We start from the raw sequence: 19,245 nt of genomic DNA on the forward strand, positions 1-19,245 counted from the left end.
ATATCACCTCTCAATTTTGCTTGTAATTCCCTTGCTTCTCGTATCACTCAGCAAATGACAATACTTCCAATTACCCAACCATCCATCAACCGATGTCCTATTTCATTGGTGATCTAGAAATAAAAGTCACCACACTCTCTTCTGACTATGTAACAGCCTATGTAAGCATGTACACTCACATAGTAATTGCATTATAACCTATACAAGGATTGGGTGCTCAAGTGTGGTTGGGAGAGAGCATGAAAAGTTTTTCCTTGTAAATACAAGCGAGTTTGGTGGCTTGTAATTTCTACCTCAAGCCAACATCCTCCATGGTGACTACCTTCAACCAGTCCATTTGATTCTGCGCAGTCTTCCACCAAAAGATCCTAATCTCATGAATCCATCTAATCCCCATTATCACTTCTTGAAGGATATTCAGTGTGTAAAACACCTCTAAATTCCACATAGAGCTTCTAATAACGTCAACATCCAAATCGAGCTCCAACGAAAGCCATTACTCTCCTCACAATGATCCCACAATTTCCCTTGACATTCTCGCCTCTGGAGCAAGTTGGAATGTACTATCTCCGACAAAGAGTTTTGAGACTGGCACTCTTTGGGGGGTAATGTTAACCATAACATGAAATGACAACAAGATGGCAGAGGCAACCAATAAAAGTGGACAAAGGCAAAATACCCAAAGAGAAGTAACAAATCAAGCGAAAGGCATAAGGTATGCAATAATTTTCTATCAATGTCCATAATCATACAATTAATTGTAATATTTTTTTGAGAATCGGGTGTAGTATCCGTGTGAATTGTAATATTTTCTGCCGACAAGAAAAACTTGTAGCTCAACGGACACTAACTTTCATTGGCTTTTGTGATAATCAGTGTAATTTGATTCCGTGTGTAGAAATAAGGAGCAAAGATCCAAATAGGAGAGATGGGTGCCCAATTTGAGTGGAAGCAAAAATTTACAACCCCGTATATAAAAACCAAAAAGTGAATGGCATTCTTGTAGTGTGCAAACTTAAGAGCATGCTTCTAACCTATCTACTTGTGCTCCATCTTGAGAGTGAGACAGTGTGAGTGTGAGTGTGTGAGAGTAAGGGAGAGGGTGACGGACTTGAGAGGTGAAGCTTCTTCATTGCACGTGATGTTCTCTTCTTCCCCTTCTTGGGTGAGAAGCAGATTTAAGGAGAGACTGGGTTCTTGCTTCTCTTCTTCTTCATGTTTCCTCTCATGGATCAACTACTTAAGGATTGGATCTAGAGCTATGGAGTAGAGGAGATGGATTGAGTACCACCACATGGGTCATGGAGCCACCAATGAGCTTTCGCTTCATGATGTCAAGGACAAGGTAAGACAGTGAGTTCACTACACCCTTATCAATTCATTCATTTTTGCTTTCATGTGGTTTGGGAGAAGAATGGATAGATCAATGAGTACGAAAGATCTATACTATGTGAGATGTAGCCATTACCGAAACAAATGAAATGCTTGAAATAATAAGTGTTCCATCGAGTCTGGCGACGAGATCAAGCTTGCAAAATCTTTGACAATTGTCTTCTTTCTTTTTATGAACTATATGAAAGGTGTGATTGCTAATGCACAATCTTCACATAATCACTATCCCATTCTCGTATGAAAATTGGGGTCGATCTAGTATGGATGAAACTAAAATGCCAAGATACCACCTTATAACATTGCATCAACAAGTGGACTTAAAATTTTCCTTGACTAAAGAAATTTTTGAAAAGGACTTGAATGGAAACAAAGTATGTCAATGATGTTTCAATTGTGCCCCTCTAAATTATGGGTTTAGAATGATCATGAATGGGACCCCATTTTCCATGCTCAACCTAGATGGTTTGTCAAGGCATGCATCGCTTAAAGCAAGCTACACTATCATGAGATCATGTTTAAGTAACCCCTAAAACTTTGTTATAAATATTTCCTATTGTTGTCTATATTGCACAAAGTAGTTGCTAGTTCAGTTTTTAGTGCAAATCTTTCTTATTTTTCACTATACTACACAAAGCACTTGCTAGTTCAGTTTTTAGTAAAAATCTTTCTTATTTTTCGCTATATTACACAAAGTACTTGGTACTTTCGTTTCTAATGCTCTTTATATATTTAATTTTTTTATTTTATCCATTGTATTTCTTTCCCTTTACAATTTATCAATAGCTATTAGGAGCAAGCATGCTAAGAAGGGCAACAATGAACATCTTTCAAATAAAAATATATTATACAAGTCATTAAGGGAAAATATACCAAGCAAGAATTGATATTAGATTAACCATGAGTGTAGAGAATGAGGATCAAAGTACTTAAAGGAAGCTAATAAGGAGAAATACTAAGAAGAGAAATCTAATGAGCTTTAGCAAGAATATTAGTTTGAACTATCATGAACAAGACGTTGACAATGAGGAGCAACATCATCAACTACCGAAGAACTGACTCTACAACCTTCCACCATGGTGCCTAGCTTGGCTCAACATATTCATCATGAAAGAAGATGGAAGCCCAAAAATGCTTGATGACACAAGGAACTAGAGCCATTATTATTGTCACCTTACAAAGACAACCTCAATCATCATCAACTCCCTTAAGTCCATCCATCCCAAGTTCCACAACAATTGGAAAAAAATGCAATTGATGAAAAGTCTTAAAGCTAGGGAAATGAGGGGAGGAGTGGGATATGTGCTAAAAGGTCATAGGAATAAAGACCATTAAATCCATCAATAATGCATTTATCACATGACGATCATGCTCTATCATGTGCCCCCTGTTGCCCATGTAGAGTAACAAACATGGGAAGCGGTCTTCCGCGGGTGTCAAATGTGCAAAAGATGAGCAAGATTAGTGAACCCATGGAATTGGATTACCTCGTCATAGCAAAGAATGACTTGATTAACATGGAAGAGATTGAAAAGGACGTGTGCAACTAGCTTGAGGCCTTCTTTAAAAAATGCACAAGTCAAATCCATGATGGTAAGAAGATTTTCAAAGCACCTATTCATTACATAAACTCAAGCAAGGATTGCATATTTTTCTACGGTTGGTGTCTTTTTTTTCATCATCAGTAAACTACCCTCTAAAGCTAAGCTTGGGCATTGGTTTCTATCAACATACTTAACCTATGCAACATTGCAACACTATAGATTTGTTGGAAGAGGTTTTTTCTTTGCCCTCCTTGGTTCAAAATTGAAATGCAACTAGGTCCTAGGTTCAACAGTTGGTTGTAGGTGTAACTAAGCCTATGTGTTGTGCCATGGTCCCCGAGATTTTTGTTGGTTGATACCTTGTCTTGTGGAAATGCCCCATATGGATCTCCTTTCTCGAACTTCCTGATTGGATGGATAGCTAAGTTGGAACATTGGCAATGTCTTTGGGAAAGCTTGTGTACCTACCTAAAGCTTCTCATGGGATCATTAGGTTTGAGAAAAAAACATGTATATTTTGGGGCAGGCGGAAGGAAATGCCCGACTTTCTAGAAGTATATGATCCCCACGGGTTGGAACTTAGTATTGAGGTTAAGTTTGCCTTAGTCCCCAACGCTTGTTACATATGCCATGAAACTCACCATTATCCTGAAGACTACCATCAAAAGGTAGACAAGGTTGATTCAAAGGTGGAGCCTCAAAGTAAACAAAAAGAGGAGGAAAAGACTATTAGTGTTGATGCACCCAAAGAAGCAGAGAAGCCAAAAGCCATAGCTACAATAAGAGTGCAGAGAAGCCATCCACTTCTAGTGTTCAAAATGCTAGGGGTAAATGGGACCACAAAGACAAGGCTCACCCTAATCAGAAAACACCTTCAAATATATATGATGGAAAACTAGGTAAGGACGATGTTCACCCTAAAATCTGTAAGAAAATGTCCCTTAAAAAGATGGCGAGAACTCCACTCCTTAACAAGAATGTCTATGTCATTTTTGACAAGGAAGATGATTTGGATGATGGTAGATATCTTTACTATGAGGAGTGTCACTAAATTGGCTGTGACTTAATGGAATAGTCGAGGCACCTACTCTAAGTCTAAGGAAGAAAGAAAGAAAGTGATTGGTTAAAAGAAGAGAACTTGATATATTGACACTAGAAGAGATCAAAATACAAGAAGGTGACTAGCATGACAATGAGTTTAATGGTTACAAATGTATAGTTGCTACTAGCAAGCATAGGAAGGAAGGGACTATAATGCTCACCAAAGAGGATCTTCAAACTGCGTTGTGTGCACTCCTATTTGGAGATTTCAATATGACAACCAATGATGCTGATAGATCGCATGTTGCAAACACTATGATTTTTTAAGAAGGTTGGCCTAAAGCTCACTCTACACTCTACATGAAACATGAGCTCATCAACACGTGCCACATTCAACTATGGGCAAATAAAAAGTGCTAGACTTGGCATAATCATAAAAACTCAACATTTCCTTCTTAAAGAAATATGAATATATCAAGAAGATCAAGAATGCTGGTCTAGAACTAGTAGAGCTATCTACCAACCCTTTCATCGACTTATTAGGTGCATTAATTCTATTATAGAGTGCTCAAAACATTATGGTAGAGGCAAAGCTAAACTACTACTAGGGCTCTCATGGATTCTACCTCTTTACTATCATGCTACTTTACTTGATGCTATTGTTGTCAAGTCTAATAATACTATGCTTATTTGGCTCTTACTAGATATTGAGGATTGCTTTGAAGCTCAAGAGAAATACTAAATTGATGGTATCAAGATGCAACTAAAAGTCATGTTTGATATAGAAGGGGAGTTTCAACCATGCAACCTTTCCTCAATCATTGCAAATTAAGAAGAAAAAAGAGACCATAGTCACCATTCAAGATGGGAAAGGCGTACTTCATAAGAATGACTTTTTCATATCCAAAGCATTTGTCAAACATCTATCTACTATTGCAAGCCAAGAAGTTGACAAACTTGCAAGCTATGAGGAAGTCCTCAGTATGTTGCTAGCTCCATGTATCAAAAGGGTGTCATCAAAGATAGTGTCATGAATTGCTCAACTTTTCTCTACTAAAGAATTAGCCTTTATTACCGAGCGGAAGGGGGACAAATCGGTGCGACGGTGAGCTGAATCTCAGTGGTTCGTAGCAGCAAGGCTACTCTGCCACTTACAATACCCGACCACATATTTAAGTCGTCTGCAAAGGATTCATCTCCCCGATCGTTCGGAATTTCCATTCAGAGTCCTCAAGGCGACCACTTTCGACACCTCGAGGGAGACTCGCGATACATGCTCTCGGGGACACACGAGCGCCCCTACTATCAGTCGGGTAACAACCGAGGAGGTAGAGAGCACCACGTCTAGCATGGATTCTAACTTAGAGGCGTTCAGTCATAATCCTACACATGGTAGCTTCGCGCCACTGGCTTTTCAACCAAGCGCAATGACCTGTGTTTCTACAAAATGATCTCACGGCTATAAACAATGCATCTACATTAGTGAATGTGAGCATGCTGACCTCACACTCTTTCAGCTTATGAGATCAATGAGACAAGGTTGTCCTTTAGCCCTCCTTTTGTTTATTGTAATCACATACCTTATGCTTAGGATGATAGACTTCAAAATCCAACAAGGTTCTATGAAGGGATTGCCACTACCAAACAATTCGATCTTTTGTACCTAAATGTTTGCCCCAACAATAACTCTAATATTGCCGAGGCTAGGAAAGAAAATATTGAAGCATTACCCAATATCTGTGAGTTGTTCTATTTCGTATCAAGGTCCGAGATAAGCATGAGGAAAACTAAGATGTACACTTCTATGGTGGAAACACGAGATGAGTTGCTGCAATATGGATTCAAGGAGATTAAGCCGAGCCAAATCTATAGGTATTTGGGATGGCCTATGGGGATTGGTGTCATAAAGTAGAGATTTGATTGGCTACTATCCAATTTAGAGACAAAGATTACAAAGTTTCAAAGATGGCCATTCAATCTAGCTGGTAGGATTGTGGTAGTCCACCATTATTAACCCAACTGCAATATGTGTAGCTGGAGCAAACACTTTCTCTGAGTCAAGTTGGGCTAGAATGGAGTAGGCAACCAAAATTGGCATGCAATATCATGGGAATCCCTCTCCTTGTCACGGACAAATGGGGGGCTTGGATTAGAAACAATTAAAGAGAAAGCAGACTGCATACTTTTCAAACTGGCATAGAGGCTAGAACATGACCTACCATGGATTTGCTAATACCGATACAAATTATCAAAGGACATACAAGACCTCCTCAATAAGGAATGAATGTATCAGACAATAAAAATGTCATGACCAAATGTTTCATGAGTTCATGGCAATAAATGCATGAGAATTATAAGATATTTCCCAATGACTGAACTTAACTATTGTGAAAGGCTACGATGAGTGGAAATTTTGTTGTTGTACTACATATTCATGTCTTTCTTACGAGGATTGTGCTATAACATAAGAAAGAATGTCAATGATAGAACGTCATTTGTAAAAGATTTCTGCTGGTGTTTGCTAGGGTAAAGTAGCTTCAACTCAAACACCATTAACAAGACTACAGTTATCCCTACATATTAGCATGAAAGAAATAAAAACCAAGGAGCAAGCAACAGGATAGTTGGCGTACAAAGGTTGAGACGTATGGCCTAAAATTTTGGTCCAATATGGATATATCATTGGCCTTTGCAAAAAGGCTCTTATGCAAAGTCCATTTTGTTGCACATTTGATGGAATCCCTCAGTCGAAAGAAAAACACATGCTTGTTTGTGTAGGTTTTAGCACCTTTGATTTCTGAGGTCTATGAATCTTAACTTCACTGCATCCAGTTTACTGTACCTGCACAGGTCGAAAGATTCAATGGCAAATATTAGCTCATGGGAATAACCCCCCATCTTTCAGTCAAAGGTGAAGCATTGCAGAGCCACCCAGTTGTGGGTATTGAGCCTTTGACCCCATAAATAAACACATGTATAGATGTACAAAGTGGTAGATGTACAGTGCTATGCCTCAAGGACCAATAGGTATAACTTTCCCATTTTTGAAGCTTGCAACTCTTGCAAAATAATTTGGTGGCACAATGCCACCGAAGCCCTCCGTAAGAATCACCCCATTCTCAGAAATATAAATCTCCATCCCATCTGAAATACTCACAAAAAAGGAAAAAACAGAGAGGTGAAAAAAAAGCACATCAGCTTCCCTTACCGGTATGTAAGAAACACTAAGTTCTTGTGCACATGAAAGCTTTCATATCTGTACCTTTCAAAGCTTGCTCAACATTTAAATATATCAGAACTTCACAATGAGCTCTCATCCCTGCAGAAAATGTTGCTCTTATCAGAGCTTGTGGTTACCATAGTATCAATGGTGACCAATAAATAGATAATTCACTCGAGCATACCACTTATGACACCATCCTCCTTAGGTAGCCCTGAGGCAAAGTGTATGTGATTTCTTCCCATTTTCTTCAGGCCCTCCTTCATTATCGGTTCAAGATTCTTCATAAAAGTACCATGCACACAAACTGCCAATAGGACCCGTAAGCTATCAAGTTAAGTCAAACCCTGAAAAAATGATAATCCATCCGATCTACAAAGAAGCCACATGTACGAATTCCTCTCCCTGTACTTCTAGCAGAACTTTAATCTCTCTATCAGCACACATCACAAATCTAAAAACAAATACAAGTTTGAAAACGGAATTGATATTTCCTAATTTTAATCTTTCTGTTCAAAATCAAACAGGTAACTCACAAGAGTTCATAGAATGAGTAATGCATTAAGGCGCTTAAAATACCTTTCAAATTATCATATTTTTAATGGCATTTTTCTGGCTCTTTAATTAGCCCCAAAAAGCAATTAAATACATTTCAACTGACACACAAGACTTCTCACTAGGACAACTAGCTCAGAATTTTCTATAAAACAGGACTCAGTGTGCAATCGCACTTTTATCCCCATTCTGACAATTTCAGTGCCAGCTTTTCACAACTTTCCTCATCATCATCCCCATCATCTTCTTTTTTTTTTTGCAATAAAAGGTGTGGCTAATTATATTATTCAAAAAGGGAAAAACACCAACAAAGTACATACTACAAATGCATAATATCCCAAATGTCGTATATCCTCCATGATCAAAGAGGTGATCAATCTCACCAACCCATCCAGATGGAGTAGCAAGGCTGGTAGGAGGGGATGTAAGTGCGACTATGCGTGATGTGTAAGTACTCTTCAAACTCCTCCGTGAAGTGACTAAAATCTAGAACATGAGAAGAAAAAGAAGGTGAAGGTGAAGGTGGGGTGTCGTCTGCCTCGCGGAGTCCATAATGCCTCCTTAGGGCCTCCTATGATGGAGAAGCCTGATAAGACATCATGGGAACCCGAGAAGAAGGTGTCTCACACATTATGAATCAGTTACATGCCATTCATGTACCTCACACAAAACCAAGCCTCCACAGTATCTGCAGGGTACTCTTTACAAGAGCACTGGCTCTGATACCATGTGAAGATATGCTAGGGTTTGCACAGAGGAAACACAAAAAATACAACCATGATTGAAAAACAAAGACTCGTACAGTGACGTGCAAAACTCAAACCCTAAACGCAAAACACACAAACACAAACAGAGAAGAGAGAGAACTCTGAAGTGAATGAATGAATGTCTTAAATGAATGAGAGAATGTACAAAATGCTCAAGGGCAGAGCTCCAACAGCCTATGGCTCTTAGGGGAGCGTGCTAAGGGAGATGTCAATGTGCAATGTCCACCAGAGACGGATCCTAATTGCAGCAACCACCAATTGCAGCAGAGGCTGATGAAGAAAACTATTGAAAATACAAAAACGACCTGATGTAGATGATGAAAGTTGATCATTGCCGATCAATTCTTTCTACAAAATGGCTTCCATCGATCAAACCATGATCCCAACCTTTACTAAAAGGTTGAGGGTCAAGGGTGTGTTTTAGTCATCCTTTATGTGAATGACCTAATCATTACAAGGAGGGAGTGACAGGAGGTGGATCGGACACCCAAGGGACATGACGGATCTTAGAATTCTCCACTTCTTCATCAGTCCTAAGATTTATCAAATGACACATGGCATTTTCATCTTGCAGCAGAAGTACATCTCCAAGCTACTTTCGGAGTTTGATGTGGCTTAGTGTAAGCTTGTTTTATGCCCCGTAGATCCAGAGCCCAACAAACTTGTTTCTTTTGGAAATCCCCTTCCAAATGCCACTTCATATAGGTGCTTTGTGAGCTCCTTGACTTGGCTTATTGATACTAGGCCAAACATCTTTTTGTTATAGAGAGTGTAGATACTATTCACTTGGTCCTTGAAAATGGCCAAGAGCTGATTTTGCATGATGTTAGATATGTACTTGGCATAAAGAAGAGTCTACTATCAGTTGGGCAGCTTGATGCAAGAGGGTATTTTACTACCTTTGGTGGTGGGTCATGAAAGGTCCACAAAGGCTCTATGCTGATTGTTAAAGGTAGCACAAAGGGGACTTTGTATTATTTACATTGTAAAGAATTACTTGGCAAGTTTTTGGTTGTGGCTGAAGTTCATTCACAGATGGAACTTTGGCACAAAAGACTTGGCCAAATGAGCCAGAAAGGCCTTCCGATTCTCTCCTCTTCAAGGAGATTTGATGTAAAAGGCTCTTGTCTCGACTTTTGTAATGATTGCATATATGGAAAACATGTGAAGTCTCCTTATTACCCTGGTGTCGTTAAGAAGTCCAATGCTCTTGACTTAATACATTCTGATGTGTGCACTATGCCTGTTAATTCACATGGGGATGCACGGTACTTCGTCACTTTTATTGATGATTTCAATAGAAAGTCATGGGTGTATATTGGTACTATTATCTTCTTTCATGAAGACTACTATTTAGGCTCACTCAAGAGCCACTTTGCATATTCAGCCCTACTTATATAGGACAAGATCCAACAGGATCACGTATGGAGAGGGACCCACCCTTGATAGATGAATTAACTCAAATTGGATTAGAGATGTCAACTCTCGACACTCCACTACAAGTTCTGCTTTCTCCCTTGGACTAGGAGCCATCTCATGGAGCAGTAAGAAGCATCCTGCCGTCACATTATCTTCTATGGAGTTTAAGTGTCCTTCCCTTTGTTGTTCTACCCAGGAGGTAGTTTGACTCTGCCAATTGTTGGCAGAGATTGGCTTTCCACAAACTAAACCTGGTTAGTTGCACATGGGTAACCAAAGTACCCTAGCTTTGGCTAAGAACCCTCTCTTTCATGCTCACATGAAGCACATAGAGGTTTAGTACCATAGGAGACCCTCCTTGGTTGCCATGTATCCCAAAGGCATCACCAAAAGATACAATGGAAAGCATTTGTAATGCCATGCTCTACCCAATGTCTATTGCCTTGTGTCATCCTGCATCAAAACGTGTCAGTCAATCTAGGCTGTATATGCATCCTCACCATCAAGCAGCTGCCCACCTCTAAAGCTTGCTGCCTGACCTCCTTTTCATGCTGCCTACCCCTCGGTGACGTCGACCAATTGCTAGACACTCTTTAGCATCTATGTATTCATCCTCCTATAGCTGCCTACACCGCTGCCTGCCACATGGATATCATCCCTACATTTTAGTGCTACTAGAGCTGCTACCAATTGTTAGACATCATCCTTGGTGACTACACTTTGTATCTCAGCTGTCCATCACCCTAGAGGCTCTCACTATGCAATGTTGAACTCTCGTAAAGGTTTTATTTTGCAAGGGCACGCTAACTCTAATTGGGCAAGAGATCTTCACACACGGAGTTCCCATGGTGGCTGCATTTTCTCTCTATGATGGTGCCATAGAGGCCATCCATTTGAGGAGCTTACTGGCAAAGCTACAGTTTACATGTACCAAACTGACTATGATCTTCTACAACAGCCGAGGTGGAATAGCACTTGCTGGTAACCCCATCATCAATCCAAAGGTGAAACATGTGTGGCCTATCATTTTACCAGAGAGTAGGTGGAGTTTGGCACACCATTCAACTAGAGCTCATCCCATCATTTGATAATTTTTTAGACATTTTGGCCAAACCAGCCTGATCCTTTCATGCCTTCTTCCACACATCAGCATGGGTGCTCCTCTCTCCTTCGACATTGGCATGATGCAGTAGGCAGGCCCAATCAGACTACTACAAGGGAGCCAACTGGTGCAGTCAGACCACCCTGCTGGCCAACTGCTTCTTCAGCACATTGTTTTTGTAGGTTCAGAGGTTCCAGCTGCCTTATATGCACACAGACCTTGTATATATTTCTGCCTTCTACATTCAGCATTCAGTTTTCTGCAGTCTTCAGCACTCTACCACCTCTTTCTCTCTCTCTCTTCTTTTTATGTTCAGTGTTTTCGTTCAGTCTGGTCATACACTTCCACATCATAGCACTCTGAAATGGTATCAAGGCAATGTTACAGGGCTGATCTGAAGAGGAGATTGCGTATGACACCAAGGCTGTATTTTCAGCATTCAAGTGTGAGCAGGAGAGCTGCGCACCAACACAAGGCTGGAACAATCAGAGATGCATGGGAAAGGAGGCTTGTTTGCTCTTTTTATGTGCAAGAAAAGCTGTCAAAGCAGGAGAAAGGCTGCATTTTCAGCCTTTTGCAGCAAATTCGATTTTTAATCGCCTCCCGCAGTTAGTTTGTTCAAGACAAGCAAAGGAAACCCTAGCAAGCTGCCTTTTCAAAGTCAGAGGGGGCTACCCAATTCATGCACAACTATTTAAAGGCCATGTCTTTCGAAGCATATTTGGAGTTTTAGGCCATCATGGACCACAACATCCTACTGGCTCCTCTCAAGGATCAAAAACTGGATGGTGAAAATTACAGCATTTGGGGGGTAATGATGGAGCCCATCTTAGAGTCTTATGTTCTAGCAAAGCTTGTGACTGAAGGCATAGACCATTTGGCAACGAAAGAATCGATATAAAACTTGTCTTTTGCCAAGTGCCCATCCAAAGATGAAAATCTCCTTGCATCTATGCATACTACCCTTTTCCTTCATCACAGTGTGGTCAAGGGATCCACCATATTTGCAATATATCATATGGCAGTCTCTGGTAGTCCACCCTATGGCAACATGCAACACATACTTCTACACTTTTCCTCATCATTGATAACCTAATGTGTGGTTGGGATAGTCTTTCTACTTTGTGATGTTGGATTTGTCCATCCCTCTTTTCCCCCATAGGCACAAATTTTTCAAACAGAAAAAGAAAAAACAAAACAAAACAAAAAGATAGTTCAAAGCAATTTCATCGCCTTTGCATGACCTAGGGGGCTGTTGGGCAGCCAATAATTACCCTTTGTCCCATGCCTTGAGCTCTCTAGGGTGGCCCTAACGGCTCTCGGGGTATTATGGGTTGGGCTATGCTTGCAGTTCCTTCTCGGTTCTAGTTTGGGACTAAGAGGGGGTGTTTAGCTAAAAAGGGTGAATTACTAGTTAGATCTTTATTAGCTCTTTTAACACATCCAAAACTCAGTTTATACCAAAGTTTCTATATCCCATAAGCAAACATCCAAACTTTCAGAAGGATCCACACCTATAAACAGAGAGATTGCCCAACCACTTGCTCCATCCTTGTTGTTATGTCCCTAGACATCCGTATCTCTAGGGACGTATCACCTATATTGCAAAATATTAAACAAGGTGGGAAGAGGGGTAGTAACGTGTCCTTTGCTTTTGTGTGGAGTCCTCCTAAATCATGGATGATGATGTACAATTTTTGGAGCGTGACATAGGGTCAGTTTTGAGAGAGTTTTATGAAAGTTAATCTTCTTCCTATGCCATCACTTGCACCAATCTTGCTCACCTCCAACTTTCTTTTGACTTGCATAGACAACTTTCATCAACAATAAAGGCACCCACTTTTTGTAAATATAAGGAATCCTTGCTGCAGTAAACTAATTCTCAAAGCCAAGCCCAATTAGCCCTTTAGTTATCATTCCTGCCCCAAGTGCTGATCCTAGTCTATTCACACCTTAATAAAAAAGCTGCAGTCCACTCCATCTCTCATTCTTGCTAGGCAATCAAACACACTATACGCAGCCTACACATGCTCCATCTCTCATTCTTGGCTAGGCACTTACTCTCTTGGGGCCTTCCTGCCATCAGATTACCTTGATGGCTCACTTGAGGAACTGTTGTACATCATAAATCAAAATTGAGTTCCTAATACCTATTCCTTGGTCCTACCTCCTCTTTGCTTGCCTATTGTGAGACACATTCACTAATTTATATGTGCATTCTTGTGATGATTCTACACCACTTCCTCTGAATCCTGCTCCTCTCTCTCTTGAGCTTCCAACACGTGTTCAAAATATAATCATCAAAGAGATCAGTATACAAGTTTCAGGGAGATCACTAAAAGGCACCTAGAGAATATTTTTCGTCAATAGGTCTTATAATCTTCTAGAAGTAAATGTTCAGCCACTTTAGAGAAAAGCATAGGCCTATCCTTGTAAACATGAGTGATCAGGCCCATGGTTGCCAAGGGTTTCTAAAACGGAAGGCTTGAAACAGGTTTCATAGGTTTCGTACGAGTTTCGTAAAATGTTAGATATGGGTTTCATTCGAGATGAAATAAAGTGTGAAAGTTTTATATACATATACTCTATGACCCATGTGATGTAGAGAACACAGATTGACATTATTCATTATTCTACACTACATGCATTGTGGTCCACTATTCATGCCCAACATCAACTTCAGTAGTAAAAGAAGCCATCAATATATGCAATCATCATGGATAACAACACAAAACAAAACTTCAACAATCAGTGCCAATACCCATGTCAACGTGTTAAATAAATCCATGATAAACAATGAAGACATTTAGGGTATGGCATTTGTGAAAGTTTAAAATAGGTGTTTCATACGTTTATGCAATGCCTAGGTATGAAACGAGTTCCTGACCTTGTGAAAGTGAAACAGGTTTCTTGGCAACTATGATCAGGCCTTAGCAAATCTCCTCTGGGCATTGAATGGTCTGATCAGCCACATACTGAACACAGTAGGTTGCTAACCAGACACCCATAACCACCTCAATGTGATCCTCTTGGTAGATCGTACTCAAGGCATGCTCTTCAAGATGTAAATTGTCATCCCACCAATTCTACTGATCCAGAAAAATCAACAGAGGATGGTTATCAAATTCTTGTTCATGAAATTTGAATGTCCCAACTTCAAGAAGGTGCCCAAGCTGTAGAAAAATGATAATCTGGTAAGGGTGGTTGCAATTTGGATCAGTCCTGCAAGGAATCAGCACACATGCTTCCTGAACCAATCACCACTGTGAAGGTATCACAGCTCTATGATGGTCTACACTTTGGCCATGTACAGAAAGGTAGCATAACAGGAAGATGACTGGAAACAGTACACTTTCTGAGAGCTGTACAGCACATCCATACTTCAGTGCCAACATTCAAATGGATTGAGACTCCACAGTTAACAGTTTAAGAACATTAAGCAGCTCAACACTTTTTCTTGTATTCCGCAGACATTTTTTATTCTGTCACTTTAAGACAGATAACTAGAGAATCAATATCCTAAAAATCAGAAGTGACAAAATCACCATCTAAGCAGAGACCGATATACATAGAGGACTAACACAAAGCCATATTACAGATGATTGAATACTAAGACTCCAGAGGAAAAAGTTTAAGGCCGTTCCTTTTTAACATCAGCTTGAGGTTTTGATTAACACAATCAGCTCAACCCTTTTCTTGTATTACTCAGACCTTTTTTATTCTGTCATTTTAAGACACGGATAACTTGAGAATCAGCAATCCTAAAAATCTGAAGTAACAAAGACAACTATGTTCAGAAAACCAGACCCTGAAATTTTAGGCAATGCAGATTCTAAAGAAAAAACTGCGGTTTTTCAGACTTCACAAATTCACACATAATCAAAATTGGCATGTATCATACCTGGGATCTCATTGGCGGAAAACACTCGCTTCAATAACTTGCTGGATTCAATGATCTGAAGATAGTATTACTTCAGCTCAAAATAGACAATGAATTGCAGATAATAAGGACATAAAACATAAATGAATAAACTTGCTAGCAACAAATGAACAACATGTTCACCTTCATGCTGTGACCTTGATTGGCCCTTATATAAAGGATGTCATTTTCTGTCATCAATCCAAAACGCTGTTTGTTATCACGCTCTACTGCCTGAGTGGCATACAAGCGCTCGCCTCAGTGGTAAGCCACACTTTTGCCAAGAATTAAACAGATCCAATAATCATATGCAACAAGAGCACCTGCTACTTGCTATAACTTCTGTCTATTCTAACAAAATATGATCTTTAGAGAATAAAATTGGCAGCACCAGTACAAGGTTCATTTAAGGAAACACCCTGATGTTTTGCATTTTGCCACAAAACATACATCATTATCTCTTAAGAAGAAGTTAAAACTGATTAACAAGAACGTGGACACGATTGAAACCATTTATATCGCACCTTCAGAACATCATCCACCGTAAAAACACTCAGAGGCAAGCCAGTTCTAATCTTGACATGAAGATTTAGCAAATCCTTAACGGCAACATAGCCATCATTACGAATAGGAATATTTAATTCTGATGCTCTGTGTCGCAAAATGCTTGTTCTGCAACCAAAAACAATTCATGAAGACAACGTGGTCACATATAGAGTCAAAAGCACAAAAGGAAAACTAACAACCATCAAATAGTAACCAAACAACACATATTTTATCAAGCTATGGAGTTGTAGGCTGTTTATAGTTCATGATTTGACAAATGTAATAGTAACTAGAAGGGCATCCATGTGGTCAAGGGTCATAAGTTGGAAGTTAAAGGTCTCCTGGTATCGCTGAATCGAAAGATCTAGCCGTGCCACCAAACACTCAACAATCCACATCCTAACCCTCTACATAATGGACACGATATGGAGAGTCAACAAATGCTGCCCGGAGTCGAAGTTGCACCAATCAAGAAGAAAGAGAATTGTGGGTTGAGTGGTTGTCAAACAACACCATTATAGGTTGGCCATTGATTAAACCACTGACCTTAAGGTCATGCAGGCCAAATATGGCTTTGTTTACAAGACAACCCCGTCAACAACTTGCATTAACAAACAGTCTTTTGCTGAAAATTCAAAAAGCATACATGGAGCCTCCATGGTATTTACAAAAGCTTTGGAGCTCATCTTTGCCTTTTTAATTTGTGGACGTCCCTAGTCTCCACATAAGTACAGTCTAATGGCATGCAAACAATGACTAGCACAATCCTCACCACAAGTCAACTTGTATTTGCCTGCCTTCTTCTTCCCTAAGTCCGGAGTTGACCGATGTGAAGGTGCTGCTACACACGCTTTCTTTGGCTGTAGAGAAGTACTTGCTGGCCTTCCAAGGCCTTCATCTCGTGGCAAAGGTCCTTGAACTCCTACAAGTTTGCATCCAAGGACCTCTTTCCCATATCGATCTCAAACAGTTTGTGCAAGTTCTCAATCCGATCATTGATGACAAAACACTTGCAAAAAATGGATTGGAACTCTGCCCAAGTCTCACCAACCAAGCATACACCTTTCCCTAAAGCATGATTCATATCTGCCCAATGCATTGCACATCATTGAACTGATATAAATTGAAGTAGGCCATCCACCTGGCTTGTTGAGCTAAAACATGCTGATTAGCCTCTTAAATAGCCCCAAAACATGCTTAATTAATGAAAAACCCTAAAACAGGGAGCGGTTCGAGAGTGTTTCTGTGTAAACCCTAATTTGGGAAGGTCCATCCACATCTATTAATAGACAGACTGCCCGCCATTCAGCCCATCCTTTTGTGCAGGTTTCTCACTCTACCGCACAGATTTCAGCCATAGCCACCTACCATCTGTTGTCTAGCCATCACCAACTGCAGCCCATCATGATCCAGCCCTAAGCGGCCTATTTCCAGCAATTGCCCTACTGATTGGAGGTCTCCATCTACTATGTCATCACAGCACCTAATCACCTTTGTATCCAGGATCTAGTGCTAGGCCATTGGGTTGTTGCCATCTCTCCCTCCAAGTGATTGCTGCAATACCTACATTTTTGCTGTCCAGCGTACCATCTACATCAGCAAACACTTCTCCTATCGTCGCCTGACAATTCTCTACCTTGGGTAATCAGTTTTCAACCTTCTCGGATGGTACACTACTGCGTTTACCAAATTTCAGCCTTTGATTGTTGTGTTTTGGTGACCAGCTTGCTACCCTTTATACAACACTCTCTCATCTCCGATTGGTGATTACAACACTCGGGACCCATCTCCGATGTACATCACTCTCCAACACTCACCACTTTGCCCTGAAGCATTCTGTACACTCTTACGTTCATTCACTGCATTGATTCATTCACTTCACAGTTCTCCTTCTCCCTCTATTTATGTTTGTGTCTTTGTGTTTTGAGTGTTGAGTTTTGAGTTTTGTGTTTAGGGTTCGAATTTTGCACATCACTATCTGTGTCTTTGTGTTTTTGTCATGGGTGTACACACTGTATTTCCTCGGTGCAAACCCTAGTAGCAGTTTCTTCACATGGTATCAAAGTTAGTGCTCTTGTAAAGAGTATCCTGCAGATTTTGTGGAGGCTTGCTTTTGTGCAAGGCACATAAACAACTCGTAACCGAATCACAATGTCTCAAACACCTCCTTCTTGGGACCCCATGTTATCTTATCAGGTTTTTCCATCACTGGAGGCCCTACACAAAGACATTATGCACTCTGAGAGGAAGACGACACTCCACCTTTAGCTTCACCTTCTTTGTTTTCTCCTATTTCAAATCATAGTCACATGATAGAGGAGGAGTTTGAGGAGTACTTGCGCATCACATATAGTCGCATTTACATCCCTCCCAGCAACTTTGCTACCACATGCATACTAGTTGGTGAGATTGGCCACCTCTCCGATCATGGAGGACATACCACATTCGGGACAACTAACTGTAGTGACGGGTCAAGCACGGAGATTGAGATGGACAGTCGTTACGCGCAGCAAGAGACAAAGAGAGTGAGATAGGGCAAAGTAGAGAGTGAGCATGTTTTTTAGGTACAATGATGAGAGTACCTTTAGGTTTTTAGATAGATATATATGTGTAAGTACAAGTGCTAAGGGTGTGTTCACACCTGAGTACATTTAAAAGGCACGAGGCACCTCCCACCTAAAGGCAATGTGCCTTAAGAGGAGAAAAGAATCAGCTAAATCTAGGTATGTACAAAGCCGAAATACATATATCTATCCAACTCCCATCATCTGCCGGCAATGAGCAAACCGCTCTGCTGGAAGACCCTTTGTGAGAAGGTCTGCAGGGTTATCATCTGTATGCACTTTGACAAGCTCAATGCTCTTGCTGTCAAGTACATCTCTAATGAAGTGGTACTTCACCTGTATGTGCTTTGTCTTTGCATGAAAGACAAGATTCCGTGCTAGCATGATAGCGCTCTGACTATCACAATGAAGAACAGGTAACTCTAAGATGCCAAGCTCTCCCACTAGACGTGAAAGCCATAAAGCCTCCTTGCATGTCTCAGTGGCAGCCACATACTCTGCCTCTGTAGTAGACAATGCAACACACTTTTGTAGCCTAGAGATCCAAGAGACTGCTCCTCCTGTGAAAGTAAACACATACCCAGAAGTGGACTTCCTACGGTCCGCATGACCAGTATAGTCTGCATCCATAAAGGCAACAACAGATGCCTTCTACTTTCCAAAGCAGATGCACAACTCCTTTGTGCCTTTGAGGTATCTCATAATACCTTTCACTGCATCCCAATGCTTCTTGCCAAGGGTTGCCATGTATCTACTAACCACTCCCACTGCAAAGGCAATGTCAGGACGTGTAGGAACCATAGCATACATCAAACTGCCAACAGCTGAAGAATATGGTATCTTGGTCATTTCAACCTTCTCATCATCAAATGTAGGGTTGTTCTCTGCACTAAGTTGCACATATGGAGGCAATGCAACCCCAATTATTTTCCCCCTCTCCATATCGAAACACTGCAAAACTTTGGAGATATACTCCTGCTAAGATAGATAGAGTAAGCCTTTTGATCTATCTCTGAGTATTCACATGTCAAGAATGTGATTTGTATCACCAAGATCCTTCATGTCAAAGCTACCATGAAAACTTTGCTTCAATGAATCCAAGGCATGAGTATCCCTGCCAGCAATCAACATGTCATCAACATACAAAACCAAGATAATCAAGCTGCCATCTACTGCGTT

General features: G+C 40.5%; 1 protein-coding gene across 4 annotated transcripts in view; it reads right to left on the reverse strand.

Moving 5' to 3' along the window:
• Positions 1–6,624: 6,624 nt before the first annotated feature.
• LOC148038014 (putative tRNA 2'-phosphotransferase) overlaps positions 6,625–19,245 on the reverse strand; it is a 36,643-nt gene continuing 24,022 nt past the window's right edge. Inside the window, exons 2-8 of one of the 4 annotated variants that reach the window (XM_087667923.1) lie at positions 15,481–15,628; positions 15,101–15,190; positions 14,939–14,993; positions 7,379–7,501; positions 7,237–7,293; positions 6,987–7,118; positions 6,625–6,816 (exon numbers count right to left, since the gene is read on the reverse strand). In XM_087667923.1, coding sequence (XP_087524049.1) covers positions 6,988–7,118; positions 7,237–7,293; positions 7,379–7,501; positions 14,939–14,993; positions 15,101–15,190; positions 15,481–15,628 — 604 coding nt within the window. In that variant the 3' untranslated portion in view covers positions 6,625–6,816; position 6,987. Of the gene's footprint in view, positions 7,119–7,236; positions 7,294–7,378; positions 7,502–14,168; positions 14,400–14,938; positions 14,994–15,100; positions 15,191–15,480; positions 15,629–19,245 lie in introns of those variants that run through there. The other 3 variants (XM_087667922.1, XM_087667920.1, XM_087667925.1) reach the window with 3 other exon arrangements.

Source organism: Lygodium microphyllum, chromosome 3 (genome assembly GCF_053477565.2).
Source record: "Lygodium microphyllum isolate KBCC chromosome 3, Lygodium_microphyllum_v1.1.10, whole genome shotgun sequence".
NCBI classification, from domain to species: Eukaryota; Viridiplantae; Streptophyta; class Polypodiopsida; order Schizaeales; family Lygodiaceae; genus Lygodium; species Lygodium microphyllum.